This window comes from Toxotes jaculatrix, chromosome 11 (genome assembly GCF_017976425.1).
Source record: "Toxotes jaculatrix isolate fToxJac2 chromosome 11, fToxJac2.pri, whole genome shotgun sequence".
In the NCBI taxonomy this organism is placed as follows: domain Eukaryota; kingdom Metazoa; phylum Chordata; class Actinopteri; family Toxotidae; genus Toxotes; species Toxotes jaculatrix.
In genome coordinates, this window is record NC_054404.1 from 20925881 (window position 1) to 20938368 (window position 12488).

The 12488-nt window shown below is 40.7% G+C and overlaps 2 protein-coding genes across 7 annotated transcripts in view; one reads left to right on the forward strand and one right to left on the reverse strand.

The window, feature by feature from the left end:
* Positions 1 to 154: 154 nt before the first annotated feature.
* Positions 155 to 3762, reverse strand: mcfd2 (multiple coagulation factor deficiency 2, ER cargo receptor complex subunit). 4 transcript variants are annotated; one of them, XM_041050667.1, is made up of 4 exons: positions 3633 to 3762; positions 2901 to 3086; positions 2618 to 2777; positions 155 to 1919 (listed from the first exon to the last, which is right to left on the reverse strand). In XM_041050667.1, the coding sequence occupies exons 2-4, from the start codon at positions 3083 to 3085 to the stop codon at positions 1788 to 1790; spliced, it is 477 nt and encodes a 158-aa protein (XP_040906601.1). In that variant the 5' UTR covers position 3086; positions 3633 to 3762; the 3' UTR covers positions 155 to 1787. The 4 variants fall into 4 exon arrangements, with proteins under 4 accessions (XP_040906601.1, XP_040906603.1, XP_040906602.1 ...); XM_041050669.1 differs by having other exon boundaries at positions 3637 to 3737; XM_041050668.1 differs by having other exon boundaries at positions 2901 to 3089; positions 3633 to 3737.
* A 1654-nt stretch (positions 3763 to 5416) lies between these two features.
* ttc7a (tetratricopeptide repeat domain 7A) overlaps positions 5417 to 12488 on the forward strand; it is a 48648-nt gene continuing 41576 nt past the window's right edge. Inside the window, exons 1-3 of one of the 3 annotated variants that reach the window (XM_041050543.1) lie at positions 5417 to 5616; positions 8322 to 8485; positions 8666 to 8834. In XM_041050543.1, the coding sequence (XP_040906477.1) occupies positions 5487 to 5616; positions 8322 to 8485; positions 8666 to 8834 (463 nt within the window). In that variant the 5' untranslated portion in view covers positions 5417 to 5486. Of the gene's footprint in view, positions 5617 to 8321; positions 8486 to 8665; positions 8835 to 12488 lie in introns of those variants that run through there. The other 2 variants (XR_005894917.1, XM_041050544.1) reach the window with 2 other exon arrangements.

Here is a 12488-nt window from a genome sequence, read left to right on the forward strand (position 1 = left end):
ATGTGCAGACCATCTCTTAACTATGTCACTGTAATGAAAGATGAAGCTCCATGGTCTGAAAATCTTTGTCTTTCATAAATGAACATCTGCAGATGATGATGATTAAATGTGATTTAATCCTACACCATAATTCACAAAAGAGACATAAAACAAAGATTGTAGTTCTTTTGTTTATTTGACATTCCAGAGACAATACAGTTGCATCTGTTATGCTTTCAGTTTTTTTTTTTAAATATTTGCATTCAAGAACCTGAATTGATTGAAGAATCAATACTGGATGGCAAAAATATAGAATTCATCCATATGAAAATCATACTTCAGAAGAAATCACAGATCTATTCAACAAACGCTGACACACACACACACACACACAGACCTGAAGTGTTGTCTCCACATCTGTTTTAAAGGCAGCTATTATCGGAAGCGAAGGAGTTGTGTACAAGTGCTTTTCTGGAAACCCATGAAACTGCAATGGCGGCAGCATCAACCAGTGTGCTTTAAGTCTAGCTTATCCAGTGACAAAGAATCAACCTTGCACAGTACGGTGCTGATTTACATTCACTTTATGAGAACAGGTTAATATGAAGTGCTAGCTGACCAGCTACAGGGAGGATGATGGCAACTGGCTCATATTGTTGTTATAATAATCATGAAGACCACAGAAAAACTACCTCAGAAATGTTAGGTGCTGATGTGCCACGCCACGCTGCAGGGAACATTCACTTTTATCTTGTTCTGCTTGTAACCTTAGGCTCCGACCAAAAAAAAAAAAAAAAAAAACTCCTTCAAAGCCACCTCATCAGTTCAACAAGGTTTCCTGCTCCCTACACACATAGCAAGGCCACTTTCTGTTGTCACGAGAATGGCCTGTTAGTCGCATCATCCTCATCACAAACAGCAAATGAAATGGATCCACAAAAGGAATCATTTGGTCCACGATGCTGAGTATCAAACGGCAAGTGTGTGCTAGTTAATGTAAGTGATTTACACAGCTCAGTGTGAAGTGGAAACTGGTCCATTTAAAGTGATGACATTCTGTTTCGATGCTTCTGGGCTACCAGAGGGAATTAAGTGTAGCACCACTAAAAGAAGAACAACACACAAGTAGACACACATTACAGCACTGTGGTATTTATAAAGGGTCAGTTCACCCAAATTACAAAACTTGTTTTATAGCTTGTTAGTATAGTTTTTAATAGATCTGATCTGATCTGCTGCTGAGACCTCTGCTACCATTTCAATGCAGTGGAGGTGAATCAATGTTCAGGTCACTCAGTTGAAGTCCACAGACAATTCTCACTGGCAGCTGTACATTGGTAGAAAACCGTCCCCGAAGAAAAAATTTGGAGCTTTACTTTATTTGGCCGTTGACAGGAGCCAGATGGAATTCTATGTTTAGATACCAATAAGGTTTTAAGGTTTGTTCTTTAGTGATATTGGGTGAACTGGCCCTTTTAAAATGGCATTATTTCAAGAAGCCTACAAAAACAGAAGATGCAGAAATTTCCCTCTGTGATTTATAAATTTACTGGCACAACCCCATTGGCTCCTGCTTTCCAGCTTGAAGAAGAAAAAAAATTGTCACAAGCTTAGAAAGAACAAAAAACTAAATAAATTATCAACAGCCCTGATCGATCGCCTGTGAGAGAGACAGATAAGATTGAGTGATGGTTTTCCAGAATGTGGTGCACCTTCTCAGCTTGGCTCCATGTACGCCCACTAATGGCCCTTCCTTTCTCTGCAGATGTCTCGCTGCTGTTGTGGACATGAAGAAACATGAAGACACTTTACTCCAGTGATTTGGCAAACTCTGCGTAATCTATATAACCGTCGTTGTTTTTGTCATCGTCCCTCAGAACATCATCGATAAGACTAATAAGGTCCTCCTCTTTCATTGGTTGGCTGTTTTCTCCTCTCTCCTAAAAAAAGAAAAGAAAAATAAATGGACAAATGTCTGACGGTGGACATATTATGTGGTGAAAACAGAGGTTATTCATCAGGAAAGCTACAACATTTAAAATAAAATAAATTGCTGATTAATCAATCAACAGGAAATAAATAAGCAACAATTTTAATAATAATTTTAAAAATGGCAAACATTTGATGGTTAAAGTTTTCAAATGTGTATTTCACAGACTAAATGATACACAATTAATCAAATAATCAAAAGTGGTCGATAATGAAAATAACTTTAAACGTTTCAGACAGTATTCTAAAGATGTTCTAACAAAACTCATGACTCAGACAGGGACATGTTGGTGGTGTAATATCTAATAAGGGCAGTGAAACCTGTTGCACGGTCAGAGATGTGTATGGGATAAAAAAAAAAAAAAGAAAGAAAAAAGTAATAACCATTAAGTGCATTTTCCAAAGTAGTGCAAGCAATTATGTTGAGATGTAAAAAATTGAAAATAAAAAAAGGAAATTAATGAGGAATGCTTAGGTGCATTAAAGCTTAAGTGCACTAAGCTTAAGTGCACAGAGGACACATACATATCCTCTGTGCTCCCTCTTTAAGCCGTCAGTAACAAATGGTTTTAGGAAGTTAAGGTAAACGGGTATTATGTTCACACTGAAAAGGACAAAAGCAAATGTATACACAAGCACACACCCCTACCTCTCTGTGTACATGTGTGATTGCTGTGGCTAGCTCCAACCCGTCCAAGAGGTTGTTTCCATCATAATCGTGCATCTTGAAGTAGTGCAGCTGAAGCTCCTGGGGTGTCATGTCTTTCTCTGGTTTGTCTATCACTCCCTCCAGATGCTCCATGATGTGACTGGTAGACAAAGAACCACGGCTTTTGAATACACACAGTGTGTGAACGCTGTTGCTGACTGAGTTCAAAGTTCATTAGTATCTGCAAATAAGCCCTTAGAAAATATTAGGAAATATCACTCACTCTTTGTCCTGGACCATGTTTTTGTCCAGGCGACCATGACCATGGCCCGACAGGTGAGCTGCACTCTCTACGACGGGTGGCTGCTGCTGCTGCTGCGGATCCCCGTGAGAATCAGCACAAATCAGACAGCAGGACAGGAGGAGGAGCAGACCCCCCCAGTGCACACTGGACCTGTCACTCTTCATTCTGCTGGGCACACAGACAGACAGAAAGACAGGAAGACAGACAGATAGACAGGTAGAGTGAAGACTGGTGTGCTGGGGTGCTTATATATTTACTTCTACTTTTCTACATTCTGTAATTCAGTTTTCTCACACTTTTCATTCCTGTATCCTAGTGATATAACCAGACATCCATTAACATTTAGACTCTTAGTTATAACATATTCTTGATTGTTGTTTCTTGTTGTTAAATCACCATTGAATGCCATATGTTTAAAGTCACAGATTCATAGAACTACCACAGATAAACATGTCTATAGGCTATAGGCTAACTGCATTATTGTTTCTCTGTAGATATCCTATTGAGCCCCTTCTGAACTATGAGGTTACATTACTCTGCTAATTAAAGCCCAGAAATTAACGGTCGCAGTCACTAACGTTAGCTAAAAAGCTATACTAAGATTTGCTAGCACGAAGCTTCATTTCAGCACATTGAAATGAAAAGGCCTGTTTAACTACTACAAGACTTGTAGTAACTACGATATAATTAGTGAAAATAGTGGTTCAATACCTACTTGAATGTAACGTGTATCTTCTCCTTGGGCAGTTATGTTGTTTGAATAGTTGACTGGCAATAACGATTAGTCACCGCTTTTAAGGTCCAAGTCGCTTGCCGTAGCCCCCTTTGGACACGACAGCTGATTATGATTGGTTAACATTGTCAGAGAATAAACAACCGAAGCGAGATGATTCACTACACTAACTTCCGTATGTTACTAAATATTTTTCCATACAGATTACATGGCAACTTTTAGCTGTCCACGAGAGAATGACACTTTTATTATAACCTGTACATGTTTCACTGTAATGTATAAGCTTACAGTGGGATAATGACACAACTATAACACCTAGAAATACCACTAATTAGTCGACAAAGCGTATGTTTCGTATGGTAAACTGTGTGTAGTCGTGTTAAGTTGTGAAGTATCTTGAGTAAACTGACACAAGCTAACGTTCAGACTGTTTGGCTAAATACCGTCCGCCTCACGTTAAGCTACATGTGCACTTGTGGCACTTTCCGAGGGAAACAGTATTTTGCGACGTGATGTATCTTGACAGAGGAAAAAAGCCTTTGAGGTAACTGTGTTGTTGTGTCAGCAGGGGGAGTGAAGCGGCCACTCAGCCGTCACAACTGCCCCGCACAGGTGCTCGCTGCGCGGTGCACGTCTGCTGAGAAGACGGAGAGGCGTCGACCTGTGTCAATCAAATGTCAAGTTTCCAGAGAGAAAATGACGCTGCTAAATCTCTGTTCAGGAGGCTTGAGGTTTTATTTTATGTCATAAAGTAGCTGACATAGACTCGCAGTCAAATCCCTCAGTAGTGAGTGACCCTTGTCTCTGTGTATTGACACCCTGTGCTGTGGTTGATATGACTAATGTTAGCTGTTGCTCAGCTGCTGGTGAATTATTCCCTTTTTCCTCAACTTCACAGTTTCCCCTATTTAGGAGAAAATATTTTAGTGCCCTCTGCCTAATGCATCCATTGGTTTGTTAAACCTTGTGTCTGATACAGTGCAATTACATGTCACACTGTAATAGCTGACAGATGTAATATTTTTGTAACTGAGCCAGGAGGTTAGCCAGCGTCAGCCTGCCAGTGTTGATGAACCCAGATCAGGGAGCAAGCCAAGCAATTACAAATTGATTTTTTGTTCCACTGAATTCATCTATGAAATGAAGAAAACAGCACCTTACATGCATGTATCCTGCCTCAGCTGGGTTGCACACTTTGCTGCATTAGAGTGCAGCATTCTTTGCATCGTTGTTTCTTAAGCCCCATCTGATCCAGTTAAAGTGTTAACGGAAAGGATTAGGGACATGGGTCTTAAAAGGAAGACACTCTTCTCTCAGACAGCTACAGATCAAGCCCTCTCAAAATGCCACACTTATTTCAAGAAGAAACCTTTACTGACAGGAGTCACTAATGCATTGCCAAATGCTAGACAAGATCATTTGTATATAATAGTGTGCAAAGTGATAAATATGCATTGTAAAGTTCTGCAAGATGGCAGGAAATAAGAGGGTTCAAGGTGAAAAAAGATGAATTTACCATGAATATTACAGACAGTTTCTTTCCAAATGGAATAAAACTCGGGCCTGTTATAGATAATATTACACATTAATAATTCTTTCCTGTAATAACAATAACATCATGACACCTGTTCCCACACTGAGAATTAAAAACAGCGACATTTATGCCAGTATTTCCTTTTGTGCACTGGCTTTTGTTGCTCATGACCTTCTGTGCCTGTAGTAACCCACACTCCACCCTCCCCACTCAAAGATTACACATTTATTTCTCCTTGTAGTCTGCAGTTACTCCCATCGTGTCCGGGGAGTACAGTCACCACCGGGACAGAGCACCGATGGCATCCCGGGTCTCCTTCACCCAGATCCGGCTGGAAGCGGAGCTGGAGCGCTACCGGGCCGAGTGCCAGTGGGACAAGATGCCGGCGATCATCGAGCAGATGCAGGCTGCGAAGATCCACGAGGACGGTGAGTGAGTGGTTTACACCTGGAGGATTTAAGCCTCCTGTCGCTTCCTGACTGTCTTAACCGCTCGCTGATGTGCACGCTGCAAAAAAATACCACTTGAAAAAAGTTTAAAAAGTTCACTTAACTGGTCGAAAATAGTGTATCTCGCATAATAAGATTGAAAAGCTGCCTTAAGTGGCTTAAATTCCACTTGTTTTAGTCCTGTCACTTGTTTCAGGAAGCTGTTTTCAGGTTGTCTTGTTAGTGTTAAGAAAGTTCTCGATACTAGTAATATTTGAAATATGGGAACAAGCAGGATTTACTGTGCCTCAATCATTTACACAATTGTTCAGCTGATTTGTACAAAAGTATGGTTTTAAGACTCAGTAAGAATCTAAAGTGTTTTGTCATGGATGGATATTTCTTGCAGTGCAGAGATACAAGTTGAACTTTGGACTTGCAACAAGATAGATTGAGTTACTGTACTTCAATGTTTCTCAGCAAATGTTTTCAACAGCAACAACAATAACAATAACAATGAGTTTCTTACATCTGTCCCAGTGGGTCAGAGCAGGGGTCACAGGGGGGTTACCAGATCTCTCCAAGAATAAAATGTCCCTCCCTGAAGGTTTACAGTGTACACAGTGAAAGGTTGCATGCATGATCAAAGGTATTGTGTGGACCTCCACATTGTTAACACCCCTCACACAGGACAGACAGTGCCATCTGCTATTTCTCATGCAAAACAAGATTTCCCAGTGAACTACTCACTGCCTGCCTTTACCCTTGAAAACATTCCACACTGTACATGTGCTCAAAGAAATGCAAACACACTTATCAGCCTGTCCCCTCATAAAGCATTACTTTGGTAGGTTAACTAATGCACCTGCCTCCACCTCTCACCTCAGTAAAGTAAATATGGGTTCAGGTGACTGGACTGCAAGTCTGCTGTTATTGAGCCCATAACAGGCAGACCAGCCGTTTCTCCCTGCCTGCACACGCATTGATGTGTTAAATCAGTGTGGTATTACTGTGTGCATGCATGCCTCGCATTAGCTGATCAGACAGTGAGTGTGCATTGAAGACATGGAGAGTTAGTTTAGTAGAGACAGAGGAACTTCATGGCAGGTAAAGCAATAAGGAATTAAACCTCAGTGGTAAAATCCACCCTGCTGTAAAACAGTCAGTGTTACTCTGCAGGCTGAATGAGGTATTTTACTTTGCATAGCATGTAGTTAGGTGATGTAGTGATTATGGTGTAATAATCTAATTTGATGTCAGTCAGACACAAAGAGCGAGGATTGTTATTGAAATGTGATACGATACAACAAGGTCACAGAGAGACACTGAAAGTACAACAGACAAATAAACCAGTTCAGAACTGTACTGCTACAGTTTCAGAGACACTGGGTCATGTCCACTGTATTTTTTCTGGTAATTTGGGAGTTCAGTAACCTGAGGGGGAATTATGATCAACAGTTAAAAATCATGATGAGTATTTCACAGGCTGACTCAAGTATTTTTAGACTCCTGTGGAGTTTTCCTCTAAACTAAACATATATGTTAGCATTTAGTGTTTCTCAACTAATTACATAGTGTGTACTTTTGGCCTTCTGGGGGCAGCAGAGACAAACTGTAAACACAGCCCTGACATGCAGTAGTTTATACGGTTTACACGTTGGTAAACAGTTGTTTATTTACACTACCAGTTAAGGAGTGTTTGTTTCTAGCCCTCCCCTCATGTGGTGTCGTGGTTATGTCCACCTTAACATTAAGTCCCTATGTCCCTTATGTTCCCTCTCCTTTTAGCTCTGCTTTTGGTCTCCTGAGGAAAATATTTGGCTCTTTAGCTGCTGAAGTCTCGGCCACTTTATCTTTTTCTCAGTTGGAGAGCTGTCACTCACACACACATACAGCAAAACTTATCAAAGGGGCAGTTCTTTAAAATTATTGAATAACTGAAGATGAGGAAGAAAAAAGGAAAATAACTCCTGGAAAACAGTGTGAGTGAACTCATGGGCATTTTCTTTTACTGCCAAATCTTCTTTATCTCAGACTATCACACAACAGTGTTACCAATTGGTTACTGTATTGCAACATTGGTTCTTACCAGAGTCTATGCTGCAACTTGTTTGAAATTACTAAATAGCTCGCACTGTGATTATGGGCTGAAACATGTCCTGCTGTTTATCCCTCACCTTCCCCACACTGATAGGTTTAGCCTCGGCTGTGCTGATAAAACCAACTGGCAAATATGTCAAGTATATCAGGACATAAACACTGCTCACAGAGTTGGCGTCAGAACACACACACATACACAGGGTGACAAAGTTAAACAGGAAGGCTTTAATCAAGTGTGTGTGTACACAAAAACTTAGAGGTTTACTACCGGACACTGAGGGAATGTGAGGCACAGTCAGAACAGGGTTAGTTTATCATATGAATAAACTTTGATAAACTTTGATTCAGTGTAGGTGGATGTGGAGTCCTTATCATGTGATTATAATGTTAAAGCTATTTAAGGAAAGTATGAGGGAAATGGAAACTGTAGCCTTTAAACAGACGTCATGTTTGAACTGCCCTCCCTGAGCCGGTGGGAAATGCTGTTTTTAATGGACTGAGTGAGGTTTGCTTTGGCTACAGAAACAAATGACCTGTGACCTGCAGCTCAGACCTACTCCAGCAAACTCAGTTCACTTTTAACTTTTTGAAAACCCTCCCCCCAGATGACTATGGGACACTGTTGATGGCTGAGGCGTTGCTGGAGGAGTGCCTGCAGGAAAACATGGACCTGTTACGGAGATCCACACCTTTGATGGACAAGACCCAGCCCAGGTTGTGCAAGGCCAAAGGCCACCTCAACACCATCCTGAGCCGAGGCCGTCTCACAGTCAGTCTGATCTGTGTTTCTTCATGTCATCCTATAGTTATAGATTCCTCTCTGCCTCTATAAAGCTTATTTTCTTTATTTAACCATATAAAGGACATAAATTGTCATGGCACAGAGCACAGGAAGCTTTATATACAAATCTTTGTCCTGCTTCTCCATTTATTCCCTCTTGTCCTCCAGCCCAGGTACTTGAATGAGGCTCTGCTGCTGATGGCCAAAGTGCATTATGTGCAGGGTCGCTACCGGGACGCCCAGGGAATGTGTGCCAGAGTGGGGCTGGAGGAGCTGACACAGGATGACCAGCCAACCTACCACCTGCGACTGCTGGCTGAGGCGTTCGTCATCAAAGGTAAGTGTTATTCCAGATGCAACAACGACAACAGCACTGTGCTCACCACAGTAACTGGTCCGGTCTGGGAACACTGTAACATCACTAAAAAGAAATAAGGCAAAACGACAATCAGACATGTTTTTAGCAAAACCAACAATTTTTAAATTATTATTTAATTATTTGGAAAAGATTATTTTAAATACTGAGTACAATCTTAACTCACCTGATAGCATGATAGCAGCCATGGCCTATGAACTATGAAAACTAGACCCAAGTTGTATAAAAACTGGAATTTTCCTTTGAAAGTGTTGCGTGAATCATTTAAACTTCTTCAGTTGCCATGAGACTTTAGTATGATTATGATAAACAAATGAGCTGCTGTTTCCAGCACAGAAAGAGCTTTTAAAAAAACTAAGCCAGAACAGAATCACATATATGTGAAAAAACACTTCTCTTTATTGGTTGAGACTTCCAAGCAGTTTTTATTATGTCTATCCGCACCCTAGTCAGTGATTTCATATATTTTGCCCTTGACATCTGAAGGAAAATACTAGCTCTGACATCAGTGATTGGGGTGTGTCCAGAAGTGAAAGACATTTCAGCTGAGAGAGAGAAGGCCAGCAGCAGAGTCCCTTCCTGTGAAATTCATTGTTAAATTACGCTTTTTTAAGAACTTTGAAATTGTTTGTCAGTGAAAGGCCAGTGGAAAAGAATACTTCCTACATGGTTATCTTTATAAAAGTCACTGAGCAACAAACACATGCACCAATGGCAGAGAAGGAAAGGGGAGAGCTATCAATAACATGAAGCAACAGGTTTGTCAGATAATTTGACAATCAGACATATCTGTATCTACTAGCTCACGCACAAACATGCAAATGTATGCACAGCACTGCCAGTGATTTCACACTGTTCCCACCAACTGACAGTTAACACTCAGCTCGCAAATATTGTTGTAAAGGATGCAGCTAGCAAATGTTTAATGAGGAAGGAAATGCATTCAACACATTTGTCAGACCTCAAGGTTACACATGCATTTTGTTGAAAAACTGTGAATATAAACACAACTGTGCTGCAAATTAGACAAAATAATGATGGTAGAAACTTTCAGGTAATGCCTTACAGTATCAAAAGTATTAAAAGAGTATAAAGCTGTTCATTAGGTGTGGGACTCATATACATCCATTCAGAGAAACCTGTGCAGTGGTCTTACACCACTCAGCTAGGGTGTGACAAAGCTATTTACTGTTGTAGTGCAAAAAACATATGTATCATGGGCCCTAATAACCGCTGGAGCCTGGTGCTTGCTCAGTGGGATTTCAGACACTTTAGTGCTGCACGGTTTACATTTACAGCAGATCTCCTACCTGTTAGCCCGGGCCTTACATAACAGAGGCAGCACTGCAGACTGGCATGTTTCCCTGAAAAACACCACAAGCAAGACTGAACAGCTCCCTGCATACATTTCCTTGATGATCCCATTCCTAATCCATTTGCTAGGAGTTATTACAGCCTTAAAATCACAATGACCTTGTATGGTGTTAAGAAGTGGAAATGGAAGTGAGCAGGGGTGGGTGGGTGAAATTCAGTCTGTGGAAATGAATGTAACACGGCTGGAAAACATCAGTTTGATTGGAAAGATAGTCATGTCAGTAACCTCCTAGTGAGTTTTGCTTGAGTTTTAGCCTCAGCTTGTGGATGACACTGATGAGGTGAAAGTGTGAAAGATTGGCCCCATCATCATGCACGACAAAGACAGCCTTTGTGTTTTCTCTGTAGCTGCTCCTGAAGACACCTCTGGGAGTAATAAAGTCTCACACTGGATAGACTCAGAGTGAAGTAACAACACGAAGCCCTTCTGGGAACAGATTTACAGCAATTGGTGTGTGCCCTGACAGTTTTCTGTACAGATGCTGTTTTAAGCGCCCGATGATTGTGAATCATATGTCAGGGAAGCGTGAACTGTTACTCACAGTCACACATGCACGCAAGATGTCTCAAGTTAAAAGAGGCAGTTTTGTTAATAGTGGATTATTTGGGGGTTTCTTTAAAAATGCCCTTTTTCCAGTCAGACACCATCCTGATTGTTTCTGTCTACTTTAACACACTGAATACCAACATTGTGAAAGGTCAAAGGTCACAGAACTTTGTACAGTAGGTGGTGCTTAGAGCAGCGGAGAATCTTGTTACACTCATCATCATCATGTCATTATACTCCCTGTTTCCTGATAAGCGGACATGACCTCATGCTCATGAAACTGAAAGAATTTTGTAATAATAACTGTCAGATTTTGATTTCATTTGATTGTTTTGAAACCCACTAAATCACATTTACAGTGGATTGTTATGATAACTCTCAGAGGCTAGATGAGGAAACAGATCAGATCCTGTGGGGGTTGCATAGCTCCTTCCCATGCTTTTTTTGTGTACGTATTGTGTATTGTACTGGGAATTAAGTCTGATGTGAATATTTAGATGATGATGTCTTGTCTCTGGGCAGCTGTCTGCTGATTTAATTAGGCCTGGCATCTGGCCTGAGGTTGCTGTCCGTCACAGGCCTACCATGGTCTAGAAAAGTTCCTGCTCCATCCATTTATTTGTACCAATAAGTCCAATAACAGACATCAGAGCAGGCATCTGGACCACCACTGCCCCACTCACTCTTTCCTCTGTATTTATAAATCTGTAATGCATCCATCTACATGGCACAGTATTTTAAAAACAAGCATCATAAATTTAGAAATGCAGAAAAAACAATCAGTCCATGCACTTTAGCTATGAGCTGACTCCTGTGACTGGTTTCTGTTAAATCAAAATAGCTGCATATATGTTGTCATATGGTGAAATTTTCCAAACAACTAAAACAGATGAGATTAAAACACAGGGGGATGTGACACCAAAACTGAAACTATAAGTATAAACTATAAAAAAAAAAGAAACTATAACTGAAACTATAAAAACTAAAACTCCAATAATGGTATCTGCACTCTTGCAACTTAAATCACTTTACCAGCATTTTTCTAGCACTGCAGCTCAGTGATTTAGTATTGCAATTTTATAAAACTAGAGGACTTCTGGGGAACAAGTGACAGATTATTAAAAAAAAAAAAGAATTCTCAAAGGGATGAGTTATCATCTCCTTTAGTCTGTAGTAAGAGGCAAGCTCCAGTAACACTTCCCATACTGCAATCCATAATTCATTATACCTTCTTTGCCTGGTAAATACCCTGATGACATCATCAGGGTTAGTTTCTCCATTTTGAAGGAGCATCAGGGACTCGCTGCATGTTTTTACTCTTGCTTTACTCTTTACAACGAGTGAACTGACTTTTATGTTTAAAACTGGTGGAATTTCCATTTCTTTGATCAGTTCGCTCCATCACACAAACCTCATGCATTTACAACTTAAACCCTGCTACAAAACGAGAACAATTAAATGCTTTAAATTAGGGCTGAACGATTTATTGTTTTCTGATCCAAACTGTGATTTCAGACAACGCGATCATGTGATCGCCAAAGCTGCGTTTTTTTTGCAGTGCTCCTGGCTGACCCAGGATCTGCTGTGTCAACTATTTTACGCATACATTGCGTCTCTCTACCTGCCAAGCTCACCAATCAGAAGCGGCATTTGCTGCGCGTGGACAGGTCGCGCTAACGCAATCAGTGTAACCT

Excerpts from the sequence above, each read along its gene's own strand:
- mcfd2 (XM_041050667.1), bottom strand. The coding sequence starts at position 3,085 with ATGAAGAGTGACAGGTCCAGTGTGCACTGGGGGGGTCTGCTCCTCCTC. Across the intron at positions 2,778-2,900 it reads AACATGGTCCAGGACAAAGA|TCACATCATGGAGCATCTGG; the intron begins GTGAGTGATATT and ends TTTGTCTACCAG. Across the intron at positions 1,920-2,617 it reads TCACACATGTACACAGAGAG|GAGAGAGGAGAAAACAGCCA; the intron begins GTAGGGGTGTGT and ends TTCTTTTTTTAG.